The 20,002-nt window shown below is 47.3% G+C and overlaps 1 protein-coding gene across 3 annotated transcripts in view; it reads right to left on the reverse strand.

Moving 5' to 3' along the window:
• MDGA2 (MAM domain containing glycosylphosphatidylinositol anchor 2) overlaps positions 1-20,002 on the reverse strand; it is a 682,071-nt gene that overhangs the window by 464,952 nt on the left and 197,117 nt on the right. For all 3 annotated transcript variants that reach the window (XM_084833668.1, XM_084833657.1, XM_084833679.1), the window contains exon 2: positions 9,638-9,777. In XM_084833668.1, coding sequence (XP_084689794.1) covers positions 9,638-9,777 — 140 coding nt within the window. The remainder of the gene's footprint in view (positions 1-9,637; positions 9,778-20,002) is intronic.

Below are 20,002 nucleotides of genomic sequence, written 5' to 3' on the forward strand. Positions count from 1 at the left end.
CAAGTGTGCGCCAGGCTGTCATTTAGTTTATTTCCCCCACCCCCCTCACTTCCCAACTCGGCATCTCTGACATTCCTCTGGCTGGGTTACAAAGCTAGAGTAACAGGCACCTCCCAGTGAGTAAGTTCCTTCTTCAACACACGCACACACAAGCACGTGAAGGGGCGAAAGACAACAAAGGAAAATGGCAGATGGTCTTGGGCTGATCATAATCAATGGGGAAAAGCTGAACATTAGCAAAACTTGGAACAGGAAAGGCAGATCCATAGAATCCAAGACCATCAAGTCAAGTTCAATAATAGTCCTATGCAGACATTCAGCCTGCTCACACAAGGGCTAAAAGGGTAGTGGGGGGGGGGGGTGAGGGCGTGCACACACGCCCCACCCCCAACATTCTCATCCCTGCCCTCTCAGTCCTCGATCCTCTTGAGTGAGGAGTTCTGAAGGGGGCTTAGGAACATAAGAAGAGCCCTACTGGATCAGACCCAGGGTCCATCCAGTCCAGCATTCTGTTCACACAGTGGCCAACCAGCTGTCAGCCAGGAACACTCAAGCAGGGCATGAGCGCAACAGCCCCCTCCCTGGGTTTGAATGGGAGTAGAAGCCTCTCTGTGATTGGGAACTCAGTGGGCAGTTACAGGGACGCTGGAGGGGTGCTTGTGCGCATGGGTTGTGTTTCACCATGAACAAAGCCTGCAACTGGTTTTTACATCAGCACAACTCCATAGCCCCTGCACCTTTCCTTTTGGTTGTTTTCAGGTGTCTTGCCTCAGTAAACCTCTAGCGTATGTGCTGTTTTCATACAAATTGCCTCAAAAACAGTATTGGGGGGGGGAGGATGCAAATCACCCCTCCCCCACCAATTTTTTTTTTTCAAGAACTCCCCTTGTACATGAACTGCTGCACTGCCCTTCTGAAACTTTTCAGGTTTCTTATACAGAGCCCCCTCTAGGCTGTCCATCATTTTCAGAACAATGGCTCACAAGGAATATAGGGGGATAAGCTCTTTGGGATAGCCTCAAAATAGCAACATTGCTCTGCAGGGAAACCCCTGCACCAATTCATCTGAAATTTAGCAGGCTTGATCCCTTCAGAAGGAGCAACTATCCCAGCAAACGTCAACCAATTCTGCCAAGAAATAACAACATTATAATCAGTCATTTAAGTGTGTGTGTGTGTGTGAGTGGCAGAAAAATTAGGGATGTGTGAGTCAGCAAAACTCGACTTCATTGGAGTTCTCTAAATTCCACCTTGAAGCTCCTTGTGTCTCATGTCCATATCAGGTTGTGAGTGCTGATTTTTGTATTTTTGCACAAAAATTCATGAGTATTTTCATGTGCACATCTTTGAAATGTACACACCCCCATTGATTAAAGCATGTTCATGCATATTTTTTCAAATTTATGGATGACGTCAAATGCATTGGGGCAGGATCCAAAACTCACACTGCTAGCTCGAAATACATGGGCTTTGACTGCACATTGCATTTGAGTCCATGTTCGGTGTGGTAGGTGCGAATTGGGTAAATCCAGATCAAAAATGAACTGAAACAAATTTCTCATACAGTGCTAATTAGAAAACTACCTCCCCACCTATTTTTATGACATTTGGCAGGTGCAATTTCCAAATCTCGGCTGGGGTTCGGTTCCGGAGTTGAAGTGGATGGCCTTCAAACTGGTCCAAGCAAAATCAAGCCATTTCCAGAAAGAACCAAATTGGGGTCCAAGTCGGATCAGGGGGTCACTTCACTCCTCTACCACAAACATAATCATGCAGCTCATTCTGATTAAAGCTGATTGGTAATCTGAACAACCTTTGCTCCCAAACCCAGCTCCTCTTTTTCCATGGATCCTAAATGGGTTTTGGTTATTAACTATTAGTCATATTGAACACTTTGGTAAATTACTTGAATTTCTGTTTTGCAGCACCATGGTGCATGACGCCAGGGAAGATGCTGATAATTTCATCCATTAAGTGGTCCATTAGTTGTCATGGAAACAATCCCCCACCCACCCCAAAAAGTACACAGGCATTAATCCAGTCTTGGTGCCTCTGTTAAACAAGTTCCAGTGGACACCTCTGTGGTGCCGTTATGCAAGGGCCTTTGATTCAAAGCCCTTCATTATCTCCACAGCCTGGCAAATTCCCAGCAATGAAAAACGGTGTGTGTGTGGGTGTGTTCAGGGTTGTAGAATACTTGAGAATGAACTTCTCTTATACTTGAAAGATAAATTAAATCTAAACAATTCTGCTTGTATATAGTTTTTTAAAAAACAAGGCAGTAATTGTTTTCTTTAACCCCCCCCCCCCAACCACTGGGGCTGCTGTGACTTCCTGGACTACTTTCAGGAACGTTTCCAACCCTTATAGCAGGCACCACACTTTCTAGCTGGTATCAACCTGCAAAACCTTCCACAGGAACAGTCTCAGAAGGAGCGACCCTTCCAATGTATCCCTACCCAAGATCATCCCTGGAAGCCCTGCTCCACGTGGCCTTGCATGCCAAGGCACAGCAGCGTCCCCCTCAGAAGTGGGCCTTTTCACTAGTACCCTCCCCATTACGGAATAACCCCCCACAGAGGTCTGCCTGGTGCCTACATTATTGTCTTTTCAGCACCAGCAAAGATCTTTTTTTATCACCTCACGTCTTTCAATCCTCTGTATATTTCTGCTGCCACATTGTGTTTTTAAGACCACTTTGTGCTTATTTTATACAAACAAAACATTGCTAAAACCATGTGGGGTTTTTTTTAGGAGTGTTCCTTTTAAAAACATCCAGATGGGAACAGGACAGAAAGAACTTGACTGTGAACGAATGACACATGAGAAACGGACATGGACTGGGTTAAGCACATTCTGTCCATGGATTCTCAGGATAGTATCCATGGAGCCATAAAACAACTCTGCATGATAGGCTAGACTGGTGAATGAGTTGCCCACAGCCTTCATGGGCTGAGTGGGGAATCTGAACCCAGGGGTCCCAGGCCTATGTCCAACACTCTAGCCATGACACCAACACTATACAGGGTAGCATTTCAGCAATTACAACAACATAGTTCATGACTGCATGCAGCTTTGCCAACGCTCTGGATCCTACTCTATGTGTTTGGGGGTTGGTTTGTTTTTAGAACATCGAATGTTCTTTACATATATTCTATGTACTAGTAAAATAGTACTATTTCAACTGGCTTTCACTCGGGTGTCATGTTTGTCTTGTTGAGTTTCTGTATAATTATCTATGTATAATTATCTATGTTGCATGTGAATATTGTACATTTTATGTGCTGATCTATGATAATAATCTCTCTCTCTCTCATCTGTCTGTCTGTCTGTCTATCATCCGTCTACATATATTCTTGTAACCCTTACAACAGCCCTGCAAAGTAGAAGGCAGTATTATTGCACCCATATTGCAGGGAAAGGAGCAGAGCCCAAGAGCGAGGTTTGGCTAAGGCCAGCAAATTGATGGCGGAGGTGAGAGGCATCACGATTTGAAGCTCACTCGCCTTAGCACTCTCCTACACCAGCTGGTTTTCCTCATCAGCAGCTCTTTTACAAAACTCTTTTTCATCTCCAGAAAAGTTAGCATTTCCCCTTCTTTTACTGAGAGTTGTGAGAAGAGAGAGAGAGTGAGGGAGAGACAGAGAGGGAGAGACAGAGAGAGAGAGAGGGAGAGGAAAGTAGAGAGGCAGAGATGATCAAAGTCTGAGGAGGAGCAGGAGAGAAATCCATAAACTGGTAAAATGAACTGAAATCAATTTTCTTTCCAGGGTCCAAGATTAAAAATAAATAGGGATTTGAGCAGAGAAAACACAGCATGCAGCACATTGGAGACACAATATACTTGTTTTGCCCAAGAGCTGATATAGGGGCCAATACAGTCTCTTTGACTGCGTAAGGGAGCCCCTTCCTACACCACATAAAAGACTTCCTGGTACCTACATTGCCTCATTTGGTGCACCTGAAGAGGTCTGGAAATCAAAGAGCTACAGATGCTTGAGGACTTTAATGTTTGAGAATTCCTACATGAAACACATGGATCCTAAACCACGTAGTCTACTGTGTGGATCAGAGCGTAGGTTCCTAATGGATTTTGCATTTCTCAAAAGTTGCGGGTGCAGTTCTCAGCAGCTTAAATGTAGCAAAATATGCATCTGGGGTGCGGGGGGAGACATATTTAACTATGCATTTTGGGAGAAAATGTTAAGGCTATGCACATCCGTTCAGAGCGGAGTCTGAATCCCAAAGTGAATCAGGTCGCTTTGTGCTGCCTCGGTCCACCTCTGAAGCAGGTCAGGAACTTTCCTAAGCGGTCAGAAGCGAAGTGGGTCGCCCTGAAGCACCTTGTACCGCCTCGGAATGATTCTGAAGCCCGGACAGCCTGTCTGCTGAATGTATCAACTTGCAAAAGATCAAGGAGGGGTAGAGGAGGATGGAGGATGGGGAAATGGTCAGCCTTGGCGAATGGCGGCTCTAGTCGCCAGATGAGGGCTGAACTTCGCCCAGCAGTCTCCAGTCAGCGACACTGGGGGGGGGGGCGGATTCTGTATATAACAGGAGATCTTTCTGCTTTCATTTCTCTGTGAGAGAGTCGGTCGCTAGCTAGGAGGAGAGATTTCTATGCTGTGTGTGTTACTGCAGCTTCATTTGACATTATTATTCCTTCCCACCCAGCCTTTCTCAATTCAACAATTCTTATTAGTTTTCCCTTTCTTTCTTTCTTTCTTTCTTTCTTTCTTTCTTTCCTGGATTCTTTTATTTACACACACACACATACACACACACATGTGTATGTGTGTGTGTGTGTGTATGTATGTATGTATGTATACACACACTTCCCTTGCCTTGTTCTTTGCCCCCTGTCCCCCGCCCGCCTTTCTCAAGTCCTGTATTCCTTCCCTTCCCATTTTTCAACTCTTCATCTTTATCCTAAAAAAACAAAAACACAACAACCCCTTTTCTCTTCTGTTAGACTTTATAGATAGTGTAGTGTTAGTCCTCCCCCTCCCTTTCCTTGCAGGTAGTTTTTCTTTCTGTTTTCTGCTTTTCTTTTGCTCATGTGTGTGCTGTGTGTGTGTCTGCTTGTGTTGTGCCCAACCAAACGGTGTGTGGCCAAATACTGTGGGGCAAAGCAAGCCCAATATGAGGCATCTTTGGGGTCTCTGCCCCTCCTCTGCCATTACTGTTTTCCCAGGTAACATGTATTCCATCCAGCCAAAAGAGGTCATCCATTGTGAAGCTGAATAGGAAAGTACTAGGGGAGGGGGGTTATTTGCACTTCCAAAAAATCTACACCAAAGATTAGGGATAGTGACCTCCTCCTAAACACCTCTAACACCCAACTTCTATCCCTTTTTATTTACCTTTGGTTTGAGTTTCTTGAAACTCAATGGGAAAACATGAAATCCAAATAATTCAGATTTCCGAATCTTGCTTTGGATTGAAATCTGAAGCACGTCGGGTTGGTTCTGAATCAGTCTGAAGTGAAGCAGAGCAAATTCAGAAGGTCCAAATCAGCATCCAAACCAAAGGTGGGGGGGGGCACAGCCCCAGAAAATAAATTTATTTATTTATTTATCTCATTTCTATAGTGCCCAAACTTAGCCGAAGCTCTCTGGGAGGTTCACAACAATCCAGGTTTTATTAGGGATGTACAAAACTCACTTACCTTTGCTCCGTCCCTCCCCGGGGAATCCTCGACGGGGGGGGGGAGGTGATCCGGTCCTCCCCCCAGAATCCTCGATGGCCAGCTCCGCTCCACGGCCAGGCCACAGAGCAGCTGGCCAGGGCCGTCCGCAGCCGGATTTCTGGCCGCGGAAGGCCTGGTGCAGACGCAAATGGCGGCCACCGTAGCAGCCGCCATTTGCATCCAGCTAGACAGCCATGATAGGCTACGTAAGAATTTACGTTGCCTATCACGGCTAACGTAAAAAAAAAAAACGTAGTGTACGCAAACGGCGGCCGCCATTTGCATTCCCTATTTTTCGCCGATTTATCTTATGTGAATATTTACGTAAGATAAGTCGGCTAAAAATAGGGAACGCAAATGGCAGCCGCCGTAGCCGCCACCATTTGCGTAAACTGAGTGTTTTTTTGGTGTTTTTTTTTTTTTTTACATTAGCCGTGATAGGCTACGTAAATTCTTACGTAGCCTATCACTGTCCAAAGACGGCAATGGCGGCGACAGCAGCCATGCCGCGGCTGGCCAGAAGACCAGCCGCCGCCGCTGCCGCCGGAGCCACCACCACCGCATCTGCCCCAGGTCATGACCGCATCTGCCGTCCTGGGGGGATTCCGCGGGGGGGTTGGGGGGCAGGAGGCCATTCCGCCACGGAATTCTGGGGGGCCGGATTCTTTAGAATCCGGCCTCACTGGAATCCATAGCGGAATTCTCCGCCATCCCTATATTTTATGTGTTTTAGAGCCCACAGAGTTATGCAGAAATGGAATGGAACAGAATCACATGTAACTGCTAGCTGCAGAAGCTGCCAAGAGGCTGGGAACATGCAGGCAGCTCTTCTCCTTCCTGCCTTCTTTCTCAGATGGATGGGATTCAGAGGAAGCTTGTGATGCCTGGTCTAGCGCTCCATCTAATGCTAATTTAGGGATGTGCGAACCTACCCCTGTCCGGGTTCTCTGGGCAAACAGCCCGCACTCACCTGGCAGCCTCACTGAGCTCCGTGGACGCCCTTTAAAAAAATTAAATGGCGATCGCAAAATCTGCATATTTGCCTGTGCATGAAAATGCGCGTTTTGCGAATGTACAAATTTGTGTATGTGCAAAATATGCATTTTCACACATATGCAACTGTGCACGTTCACAAAATGTGCATTTTTGCGCATACAACAGCATCTTCATTTTTGCAATCACCATTTTATTTCTCAAAAAATGGTGACCGCAAAGCTCGCTGGTGCCACCAGGGTGAGTGCAGGCCATTCACTGAGTGGGGGCAGGGGCCGCATGGGGGCAGGGGCTCAGCGAGTAGGACTTGGGGGTGTGGACAGGGGTGGCTCAACTGCATTCCCAGATGGAATCAGGTGCCTGTGCCATCCCTATGCTAATGCTAAATACCTCTGCATCAAACACATTTGATACTGGCAGTTTATGAAACTTGGCACTTTTGAGGAATTTGCTGCTGATTATATTCTTTTAGTAATAACTGCCTGCACTGGAGTTTTATCATATCTGACTCTGGCTTATGTTGTGTTCTAGTGATTGATACTGCCTATTTGGCAAAGAATTAAAAATGTGATAATGTCAGTATAACCAAAATGAACTGTTTCATTGAACTGCTATATTATCTTTTGAAATGTGTTGGGACGAGGCTGTTTCAACCTCTTTCAGAGAGCTTCGGCTATTGGGCAGTATAGAAATGAAATAAATAAATAAATAAATAAATTTCTGACTAACTGACTGTTAGAGCAATACGACAATGGAACCAATGACCTAGGGAGGTGGTGGGCTCTCCCACACTGGTGGCGTTCAAGACGAGGCTGGACAGGGATGCTCTGACTTGGATTCCTGCATTGAGCAGGGGGTTGGACTCGATGGCCTTGTAGGCCCCTTCCAACCCTACTATTCTATGATTCGATGATTCTCACAAGGAAGTTTTGATAAATGCTGCTGTTCTTGCATTGTGAAACATCTGGGGCACATCCATGAGGAAAAGAACTATGCAAATTAAAATAACAACAATTATAATAATGCTGCCAGTGTTAGATCTATTTTGCCATGACAAATTTGTCAGTCTTTGACATGCCACAGGACTCCTTGTGGTTGAGTGTTGGATTGGTGCCGCAGCCTACAGTCTGTGCATCTACCAAGGATGTAAGAGAAATGTGTTTCAGTTCGTTTTTGACCCAAATGTACCAAATTCACTCCTCCTGAAACTGAACACGGACCCGAACGCAATCTACAGTCAAGGACCATGCAAGTGCTGGAAGGAAGCCTGCTCTACTTACGTTGGCCCCGCATGTGATTCAATCTCTGATTCTAAATTGTGTGGGAGCTGACACGAGTAGGAGACTCCGTGTTGCAGTTGCTCACGCTCTACCCATTGGAGGTCCTCAACCTCTTTCAGCCAAGAGCCAAATTCTTTGCTCTCGGGGGCAGCACTCCAGTGGCGGGAGGGGCCAAAGTCAAAAAGGAAAGGGCCAAAATGCCCCTCCCCCAGTGCCAGCCTATTCCAGCTTGAAGTGCTTCTGGTCAGCAACTCAGTCTCAGGAGAGGCAATTCAACCTTTCAGAAAGAGGAGAAATAACATTGGAGCCTTGGGTAGCCAGCAAGCAATCGGCAGTTGGGGGGAAAGTGGGGACTACCCAGTGATGTGGGGAAGTGGGCATGGCCATCTGAAGAACACTTGCCCTGCCTTCAGTGCCAGTTTTGGTAGAAAGGCAGGGTGCAAATCAAACCAATCATTCGAGAACCCTGGAAGAGCCAGACTGAGACCAGAGGTGGTCTGGATTTGGCCCATGAGGCTGAGGATCTGCCTCCATTAACACATGGAGGGTGATGGGGACAACCACAAGGACAGTGGCAGATGGGTCGTCATTAGCATGCTTTTCCCGCTCTCCCACATGTGGTTGTGAATTGTGATGGGGGGAAGGATTAGAATGCCCAAATAGGGCTAAAGAGAAAAAGGAATGAGCTGATTTATCCCATTCCTTTATTCCTTTATTGTTTCTTTGGTTTACTCAGCCCCATGTTCCATTCCAGGATTCCACTGCTATGCACACTTCCTTCGGAGTAAGTTCCAGTAAACTCAGAAGGCTTCACTTCAAAGTCAGATTTCCCCAATCTGTTGCATTCTGGATGCATTTGGACTGACGTCTACCCAAGCCAACATGCCCCATGATGAGGGATGATGGGAGTTGCAGTCCAAAACATCTGGTGGGGGAAGGCTGCTCTACTCCAATATATTCAAGGTTGAGCTCTCACTGATTCATTGCAGCTCAGCACTTCCTCAGCTACGGGAAACAGACGGAGAAGTCAGTAGGTATCAATCGGGAGTAAATCACAGGGTTTAATGAAGCTTCACTTCAGTATAATCTACTTGAAACATCTCTGACATCCACCCCACTACCACACCTGGAAGGAGAACACTGTCTAAATGCTTCAGTGAGCCTTGCCTAAGACCCTGGGGTGCCTCTGCCCATCAGAGTAGACAACATTCCATGAGATCAGGGGTGCAGAACCCCAGACCCAGCAGCCCAATCTGGCCCTATGGGGTTCCCTACAAGGCCATGTCCCTTCCCGTCACCTTCCAGATCAGATCAGCAATCCATGGTCAAAGTCCATATACTTCCAAGCTTGCAATGTGATTTGCAGACCAAAAAATGCATTTGAAAGCATGCATACATATGAAAAATGCACATGGAAAAATGCATACATTTGAAAAAATGTGCACAAATGGTCTTTAATCAATAGGAGAAGAATGCATACATTTCAAAGAGGTGCACAGTTGATGTGTACACTGACTCCAGAAGAACACCCTGGGCCATCATGACCTCAGGCAGCAGTTGCCTGCACCTGTAACACTGCCGATTTTCTTATGTACACAGCAAGGAGAGGGATGAGGAGGTCATTTGGAGAAGAAAGTCAGGGTGTGGACCACACGCATCACAGCAGGAGGCTCACCTGTGGCCGAGGGTGGCCCGTCACCAAGCACGTCAGCTCCAGCGTCTCCCCTTCACGGATGGTGTACACTCGCTCCGAGTATCTCTCCTCCTCAATGTTGCAGGCCAGGCCTGAATGGATGATCCTCACTGTGGGTGGGGCTGCAAAACCAACCAGAATAAAACTCATCAGCAAAGAACTCAAGCAAGGGAGCATGTATGTGCATGCATGCACTAATGCACAGCAGTGGTATTTGTCTCTCTTTATTGACATGGTTTCTTTTGGCTGTGTGAACGAGATGGGCAGCCCGAGGGAGACCACTCTGGCACGAGGGCACAGGAGGAGCAGCACGCGAAAATCACTCCAGACATTCCTGCCAATACATGAGCCGCTTTCTCCGTGGCAGGGATGGGGAGTTTGTGGCCTGCCAGATGTTTTTGGCCTGCCCCTCCCATCCTCCCTCACCATTGGCTATGCTGGCTGGGGATAGGGAGCAGCCCAAAACATCTGGAGGGCCACACATTCCCCATCCCTGCTCTATGGAATCACGAGGGCTAAAAACCCACCACCATCCTGTAATAGACACTGGAGATTTGCAGAATTCTGCGACAGGTACCACTTTTGCCCACTTGCCTGTTTCCAGGGATGGACGGATGCCCCAGGGAGGCCCACCAGCAGGCTCCACTAGGTGGGCATCTCAGGCTGTGTATCCCCACCACCTGGCCACTGGGCATGATCCAGGCCTCTGCAGTCCAGGCCAAATATTCTGTCCACTACTGCATAACAAGTAGAATCACAGAGTTGGAAGAGACCTTGGAGATCATCCCGTCGAATCCCCAAGTCAATGCAGGCTCTGCACAGCAGGATGCAGCCACAGCATCCCTGACAGACGGCTCATCCAGCCTCTGCTTGAATACCTCCAGTGAAGGGGACTCCCCCCCACACCTCCTGAAACAATCTGCTCTACTGCTGAACAGCCCTCACTGTTTGGATGTTCTCCTAACGTTCAGCTGAAATCTGCTTCCACGTAATTTCTACCTGTTGGTTCTAGTTCTGCCCTCTGGAACAAATCTGGAACAAATCTGCTCCATCTTCTCCATCTTCTGCTCTCGCATCTCCCTTTAATCTTCTCTTTACCAGGCTAAACATACCCAGCCCTTCTTTCTACTGTTCCTCATAGGACTTGGTTTCCAGACCCCTCGCCATCCTGCTTGCTCTTCTCTGGACACACTGTGACTTGTTGGTGTCCTTCTTAAAGCCTCCCATGACGATGTGAGATTCCCCATTCCCTGCTGCAGGGGAGAGCAGTTCCACACACATGTATGGACTTGTCTCCTCCATTGAACTGAACTGGTAAGCCCTTGCAGGTGGGGAAAATTCCATGTGTTGTTTCCTTGCCTGCAAGGAATGAGTGGATGAGAGCACATCCATCATAGTTTTATTAATCTCCCAGAATCCCCTGAAGGAAACTTTAACTTTTTAATTTTAACTCAAGATATTTTGGTCTTAATTTACAAAAATTAACTATTCATTATTATTCCCTTTTTATTGCATATACTGCTTGAAATGTATTATTGTGCTTGTTACAAACGCAAAGCACTTTAATGAGGACAATAAAATTAAGCAGTTGGCACAAAGAGACCAATCCCATTTTCTCTCTATGCAGCTAATATTGAAAACCCCATTGCTGTCCATGGGACAGGCTGCCTAATGACTTATTGGGGATGCTTAGACTACAGATTCAATCAACATTAAATAAAATAAGAGGCCTCCATATGTCTTAACTTCACTAGAGAGCTCCCTCCATTTCCAATCCTTTGGGGGAAGCGGGGAAACAATGACAGGGCAATGTTAACCAATGCTCCACAGAATTTGAATTTAATTTTCAGCCAAGTTTTAACCTGTATGAGTAGCACATATGCTATAGAAGTGATGTACTTGTATGTAGAGGTGGGCAGACCACCCTGCGCCCACCCCACATACCGCTCTCTGGACCCCCACCACTCAGCTAACCCTGCTCGGCTCCCTGGTTGAGCTGGCACATGATCTGTGGGCGCCCGGCAAGTGGCGTGTGGCCACCCGACTCCTCAGCGAGCTGCCATTTTGCGTAAAAAATGAGGCTTATTGTTTTATGTAAAAGACATGTGACATAAATGGTGGCCGTACACACTGTACAGGTGAATGGTCCGCCAGACTCCACCCCCCCCCCTTGGAATCCCGCGTCTCCCTAGTTGTAGGGGGGAATTCTTTTTTTCTTCCCCTTTTTTTTGGTAGGGAAAAATTATTTTTCCTCCACCCATCTTTTGTTTAAATTCTCAGAACGAGCAGACTGTAAAACCATGACAGGCTGTCAGCTCTTAGGTGGCCATTATGCATGACTAGGGTGTGCACCATTGTTAAAGGCATTGCTCAGGAGGGCTCGGAAAAGATCTAGGGGTATCCCAAGCATCCAGTCCAGGGCACGTGCAAGGAAGGGTGAGCACTCCCAGCAAAATTCGTGCAAGCCAAGATGGGGAGGAGCATGTAGCCTCACGCTCACCCTGGTCACGTGGGCTGCTACCACCACTGCCTTGCCATCCATCAGAACATAAGAAGAGCCATGCTGGATCAGACCAAAATAGGGATGTATGGATCTTTCCACTTTGGTTTCTCTTCATTTTTCATTTCTACAATCCTATGTTCAATTCGTCTGAAACTTTGAGAGTTTCTCCAGTCTCCGGTCTTAAAATTTATAATCATTTTTGTGTGCATCACTCCTAATGCACACATTTTGTATGCATTTTTCCTAATATATACATTTTTCAAGCAAATTCCTTGATATAATACCTATTTGTATGCAAATTTTTACTGGAGAACTCCATTACAAATTTGGGAGAAGTACAAATTTCAAAAGATAAGGGGGTTTCATTTTGCATAGTTGTTAAAAAGTGCAAAATTAGGTAAATATACATTAAAACTGGAACTGAACGAATTTCGCCTCCATCCCTGGACCAAGGCCCAGCATTCCGTTGCCATAGAGACCAACCAGAAGGCTATGGGAAGCACCTCCCCCCAGGCTCCCCAAAAATATATCTGGGGACATGGGTAGGTAGAGGCTGCCATGAGGGCCTCAGGCACTTCCAGTCTAGGATAGAGTATCTTTTCTACCAGGGACTGGACTGCCACTACACACCCCAGCATCCTCAGCAGGACAATGACCCTCTGCACATGTTTCTTAGGCCAATGGAGGCCTTGTCCTCAAAAGGAATTATGCTCTACCAGACACAGAGACCACCTAAAGCTGTTGCTGCCTCTCCCTCTGTCCCTCTCCCATAGCTTGCAGTGGAGCCCTGAGGCAGGGGAAGTGGGAAGTGGGCACTTTGTGGGAACTCACTAGGAATTATGCATGTGCAAGTCTGAAAACCCTGAGTTTGTTGAGGTTCTCCAAATTCCACCTCGAAGCTTGTTCTGACTCCTGTCCAAACCAGACAGCAAGCTTCTTCTTTTCATTTCATACTAATAGTCATGCATATTTTTGTGCTCATTTTTCCAAATGTATGCATCAATTGTGTACATTATTTTCATGTGCATTTTCCAAATGTACTTATCTTTTGAACACTTTTTTTTCTTCTTCCAGAAATAGCATCACAGGCTTGTAAATTTAAGAACTTCGACCACAGAATGCATTCAGCTCTGCATTCGGTTCTGGGAGGTGCAAACCGGGTAAATTCTAGTCAAAACGGAACTGAAACTAATTTCTCATACAACCCTACTTGAACCCTTAGGAATTCGGGAGTATTTGCTTGGCATCAGCCTGCCTGCACTGCTGCCTGAACAGCAAGAGAGGCCTTTCTCATTTGCCCACCTGTGAGAGCAGTTAGGTGGGTGACCACACATGAGAGGGCCTTCTTTGCAGTGGCCCCACACCTCTGGAATAAGTTGCCATTGGGGGTCCACCATGCGCCAACATTGCAGGCTTTTAAGAAGGCCTTGAAAATATATTATTTTACTCTAGCTTTTTCCTAATATGATTGCTTTTGTTGTTGGTTTTTATTGCTGTTTTTATTTTTTTTTATTCCTGGTTTTATTGTAACCTTACTGTTTTTATTGTGTTTTATCATACCAGTTTTATATGTTCTATTGCTGTAGGCTGCCTTGGGAGGGCTGCTGCTCTGAAAGGCAGCCAAGGAATATTTCAAATAAATGAAATGAATAAACAAATAGAGCTCAACCCCCTTCCAGGGCATGCAGCAGGAGGCTCAGATCGTGCATCTGTAGCAATATCCCTGATGCTGAATTGCTGCTACGGAACAGACAGTTATGAGCTAGGGGAACTAAAGGTCTGATGTTGCTTTACTCCATATCCCGATGAGCTCACTCTGAAAAGATCTGTCCAATGCCAGCTGAGCTTTTCAAAGAGGCACCTCATTCCAACTATGGACTGCCCTGGAAGAGTGGTGTTTAGGGATGGCGCAGGCACCAACGTGGTCTGGGAGTCTGGCACCCCCGCTCATGCCCCCAAGCCATGTCCACCAAGCCCCTGCCCCCACTCGATCCTCCACCTGTGCTCGCTGAGCTGCCCACATTCACCTGGGGACTGTTCTCAAGTGCCGCAATCACCATTTTGCTAAAAAAAACAAAAACAAAATAGCAATTGCAAACATGCGCACATCAAGTTGTATACAAGTGGTGCTGTGAATGGACCATATGTGCACTAAGACAGGCATAAGTGGCCCAGTCATGCCTGTGATCTTGTGTATATGGGCCATTCATGGCACCATTTTGCGTACTAGATGTGCTCATGTTCTGGATCGCGGTGGGGTTTTTTTGCAAAACGGCACTCATGGTGCTAGAGGACAGGTGCTGGGTGAGTGTGGGAGGCTCGGCAAGTGGCGGAGCTCAAGCGCAGGTCCAGGGGTGTGCGAGTGGGGGTAGGGGCCGGGTGGGTGCTGGAGATCCCGGATGGGGGGGGCACCTGTCCATCCCTAGTGGTCTTATAGCCTTTCGCCAAGAAAATGGGTGTGCTGCTTTTGACACAAACAGTATGGCTTAGCACCTGCTGTTGAGCAAAACCAAAGTCCATGTTCTCCCCTCCCCATTCATGGCTCTGAGAGCCAAAGTGCACCAGCTTTTCCTGAGAGCTGAAAGCATCTGATGATCCCTAAGCTGAGAAGTGCTGAGACTCCAGCCTGGCTCACACCCTTGCTTGGAAACACAGTGCCTTGATCCCAGTTCTGTGGAGACAGGTGGCTTCTACTCAAAGGGGAGAGAAATGTTCTCTGCACATGCTTGGTGGTACTGCTTGTTTCATGTATTCCTAGGATGAACCTCATCACAGAAAACAGGGTGTAGGGATGCTTTAGGATCTGTGAGCTTTGTGCACAGGTGTGGACGTGGGCATGGAGGCGATGCTAGTGGGCACAAGCCCTGCCCACCTCAGCGTCCATATGTGGATTATTCCCAGATCTGTAGCATCAACAGGGCAGATGTTGCATGCCTCATTTCAGTTGTAGATGTGGACTAAGAGGTTAAGCCAGAGAACAAAATGGGTTTTGAGAAGGCTTTTGACGGTGGAAAGAGAGGTGGACGTAGCACCACTCCCAAGCAACAACTGGCGAAGAATACATAAGACGTGAGGTAGACATCAAACTTTTAAATCAGTAAAATAGCTTTAAAAAAAGTCTTCTACCTGTGCTTTATTTTGTATTAGACTTGTCACCTGAACAAAAGACTGCAATTTTAGTTGAATGTTGCAGTTTCATCACTTCTGAATGCTGATCAAAAACTCCTGGCCCCCACTCTACCACCTGCCAGGGCTTTCAACAAATGCACTTCCAAGAAGCTCTTCTATGAATAACCATAATTTATTCCCACAATAGAATCACTCCCATAATATTTGCACCAAATCTCAGAAATGATTTCCCCGTTGTAATTGGCATATATCCATCCATATACCCCACCATTATAAAGATGTCATATAGGCGCACAGGCATTCCCCGTCCCCTGAATTATCCCTCCCCCCACCCCCATTGCCTGGCTACTTTTGTGGAGATAAATTCTTCCTGACATTTAGCCTAAATCTTCCTTCCTGCAATTTAAAAGTATACCAAGCAATTGGTTGAGACAAATGCTCGAGTCAGAGGACAGAAAAGATCAAAGATGCTCCACAATCAAGAAGATCACATTTTGTTGTGGTTGTTGCTTTGACTTCACTTTTTACGGGTCAGGAGATCTCACATAATGACCTTACACTGAATGTCACTTTCTTCCCACCCTTGCATATAATCATCATTGCTGCTCCTCCTATGAGATGTTGCCCACGAGTAAATGCCAGGTGAACTACTGCAGTAATACACTGCATGGCATTTATGTTTGTGGGTGGCTTTGGGGAAGAATTCATCTTATTATACCCAGCAAAAATGGCATGAAAGAAGCCATCAGGATCCTATTCTCAGGGGTAAATGAAGCCAATGCAAGGAAGACGGGAGCAACGAGAAACAGCCAAAATTCTGACAGTCTAAATTAATATGTGGAGTTCAGACCTCCCCCTCCATTCTCTCTTTGGCCACACTGTCCACAGTTCCTCCTCCACAAGCCTCTAGTCTCCAAAGCTACTTCCTTGCACGCTCCCTTCTTGCAACCAGCCAGCGCACAGAGTCATCTCTCCCTGGACTCTGTGCCCCCCCTCACACACACACACACTACAGATGACCCCTTTCTTCACCTTAGCCTCTCCGCTCATCAATGCTCTTTCAAGCCCCTACTTCAATGTCTAAGGTCTACTGCATCCAACTTCCTTCATCTGCCCTGCCTTCAGTCACCTTTTCCTTGGCTACCCTTTCTCTTGGCTACCTTGCTTCACAGAGATCTTTTTCTGTACTGGAGTTCCCAGCGAATGACCATTTGCATGCAATGCATGTGCTCCACCACTGGACTATGAGCCTCCCTTGGTGCAAGCACTGAAACTGTCTGGGTCACAGAGCAGAAGGCAGTACGGCAGCTGCAGCATTCCTGGGGTCAGTCTCCGGCATCTGTCATTCAAGGGATCTTTGGTAGCAGGGCTGGCAAAGGCTGCATTCTCTGAGAGCTGAGGCCAGTCAGGGCAGACCATACTGGGCCAGGTCTGCGATGGGCAACCTGCAGGCCAGTTCAGGCATCTGATTGCCCCTTGCTTGGCAGCCTGCTGGGTGGCAAGGAAGGAGAAGAGAGAGACGCGGGGGTGTCAGACAGAGAGCATGCAGGAGGGAGTAGTGGTTTCAGGGGCTGAAAGTGGGGGGGGAGGGTGATAGAGAGTTAGAACAGCTTGGCAGAAGGAGAGACAGAAATGGGTGGCCCCCGCTGCTTTGGCCCTACCCAGGCAGGTGCTACGGCAAAGGGCTTCCAGCAGCCAACCACCAAGGGGTTACCTGCTGCATGGGCAGATAAAAGGTTCCCCACCCCTGGGCTAGATGAACTGAAGTCTGACTGGGTATAAAAATCCTTTTTCAGATCATGCACTGTCCAGAAAATCCGTTGAACCAGCCCTGGGACTAAAGTGAGCAAGGCTGAGGCCGCACCTCTACCCCCGTTGCTGCCAACTCCCTGGACAGTGTGTGACCCACGCCGGGCATAGCGGTCGCTGGAGGGGTGAGTGGGCATCCCATGGCAGTTGTTCCCCAATGCCACAACACACCAGCCTGGCAGCATGAGGGTTCTTCTCCTCCAGGGACAGGCAGCCTGCAGGAGCCCCTCTCGGCACATCCCCAGGGCTTCCTCTCATCCCCGCCAGCACTTTTCGGTAAGCAGCTTCAATTGTGTAGCAAAATAAAACAGGCTTCAAGCAACTGGTCGCTGTGATGCAACCACTGAGCGGAGAACACGCCAATGCACCTTAGGCCATCTGTCTGGGGAGCACTAGAGATGCCGCTGAACTAAGAGATGTGGGCAGGTGACCGGTCATATTTTATGGGACGAGGACAAATGCCGAACACAAGTGTCGCGGCGGCATATGAAGGAGCTGCAGAAAAGCCCCGGCGCCTTATTTTACCATGGAGAGAAAAGGCTGGTTGTTGTAACAATGAATAACACAGCAAGGCCAGCTGCACAGATCCATAGGAAAGAAGCCCCCAGTGATGAATGTCAGATCCCGGCACATTGACTCATTTGTTCTTGTCCTGAAGCGCTACAATGCCACGAAGGATGCTCAAAGCGAGTCCATTATGACGAGGCTGCACAGAGCCACACTGCAAGGCTGGACGTCACACACCATCAAGTGGCAAGGCTGGCTGAGCTGGCTGGCAAAAAAGCCAAGGGGCCTGCTGGTGGGGGGCTTCTTTGGCCCTCCCTCCCCAAATATCAAATGAGAAATGGCAATGAGAAACAGCTTCCACTGGAGCAGGGTAGAGGTTTGCTGCTCCCTTCATGCCAACAGCCACAACCGTCAATGGGAGCCTCTCCCCACCCCAGTCAGCCCTCCTGAATATGAAGAACTTCATAAATTTTGGAAAACTCTTACAAAATATGGACCAAGATGGAGTACTAACCTATCTGCACTGGCCAAATTTGACAGATACAGCTAATTCCAGCATGGAGAGGACCGTGTTGTACCTCCTTGCCATATAGTTGTTAAAGATGAGGAGCTGTCATAAAACAAGGGCTGGCAACACCAGTCTCACCACTAATATGGCTGAATACACATGGGTCCAAGCCCAGACTTTTAAGAGCAAAGCACTGGACCTGAGTGGAAGATTTTGTCACGTTTCATTTCTCCCACATTCATTTTTTTAAAAAAATCTCAAGATCTTTCCATAATGATACGAAGAAACATGCGTATTTTGGTAAATTCTGATCAACACCAAACTGAAACGAAATTCTCACTTCTCCCTACTGTGAGTAGCCTAGGGGTGTACGAACCCCACTTACCAGTCCGCTCCAGGGTCCACTGGGGGGGAGGCAATCCATCCCTCCCCCCGGAATCCTCCCCGGCTGGCTCCGCTCCGCAGTGAGTCCATGGAGCCGCCATCCGGGGCTGTCCACAGCCTTCTGTCCACTGCTGGGCTACGGCCGCAAATGGCGTCCAGGAGTGGTGGGGAAGCAGAACCGGGATCTGATTAGCTGCTTGTTTCCATATGTGTCCCTGCCCTTTTATGTAGCCTATCACGGCAAAGAGCAGGGACGCAAATGGCACAGTGGACACCATTTGCGTCCCTGCTCTTTTTGTGATTGGCTACGTACATATTTACATAGCCAATCATGGCAAAGGGCAGGGACGCAAATGGCATCTGCTACGCTGGATGCCATTTGTGTCTGCAGCCCGGCAGCGGACGGCTGCGGAACGAAGAGGATGGACCTGGACCCGCTGGCACCAGGTAGGGTCAGTTCTGACCTTAGTTGACAGGGTGGCAGGGGAGGGAGCAGTCCCTTCCGCCACAGACTCATTGGAGTCCGTGGCAGATTTCTCCACCATCCCTAGAGTAGCCCTCTTCCTGAAATAGCCCTCCATACCCCCACCCCAGCTGTATATAGAGCCAATTTGGGGGATAGAAACTGAAACTTCCCTTGCCAGCGTAGGAGACACTTTGCATATTTCACTAGTTCAAAATAAAAGGATTAGATATAGCTGATGGATTTGTCAATTTCAGTCTCTCTCAGTTTCCCATTTTTCCAGTCTTAAATTCAGTTCATCCTGAACATTATTTTTAACAAGTTTGCATGAAAATTCATAAGCATCTATGTGCACATTTCTCCCAAGATATGCATTTTGTATGCCATTTTGCCTAATATACAAAATTTTTGCAAGGCATTTCCCTAATACGAGCCATTTTTGAACATTATGTCCTCTGCCATATGCATCTTTGTACTCATTTTTTGATTGCAAAATTTGAACAAGTACGAATTTAGAAGGACAACTGAGTTTTGGCTCACATCGTGTTTTGGAAGTATGAAATTACATACATTCACACCAAATGCCAACAAATTTCTCCCCCATTCTTAAAAAGGACAGTGTGATTTTCTAGCACTGGGGTTGCAGTCTGCTGTCCCAGTCACACTCCAGGATACAAGCACAACTCTCTCAGGGACCAAAACAGCTACTACAAACTGGCCAGGCATCCCACAGGCAAGATGTAGTTTTGCCAACAGAGGCTAAAATGCGATTCTTCACGACATTTATTTTGAGCTTGCTGTGGGAAGCTCCAGCATGTGCATGATTTGCATGTGGTTTTCCACCCAGCAATCACACCCCCGGTGGTCATACAAATTGGACTTAAGATGCCACGCAACAATAATTATGTAGATCAATACCAATAAACTGACCGCCTCACATTCATCAGAAGAGAATTGAAGCAAAATGGCCTTTTATGAATGATTAAAGACCCCACTTCCGGCATCTCCCCATTGAAGTGCCACAGCCTAATTTCTTCTAGACAT

Source organism: Heloderma suspectum, chromosome 1, assembly GCF_057233095.1.
Source record: "Heloderma suspectum isolate Gila_16-S chromosome 1, 16-S_ref, whole genome shotgun sequence".
Taxonomy (NCBI): Eukaryota; Metazoa; Chordata; class Lepidosauria; order Squamata; family Helodermatidae; genus Heloderma; species Heloderma suspectum.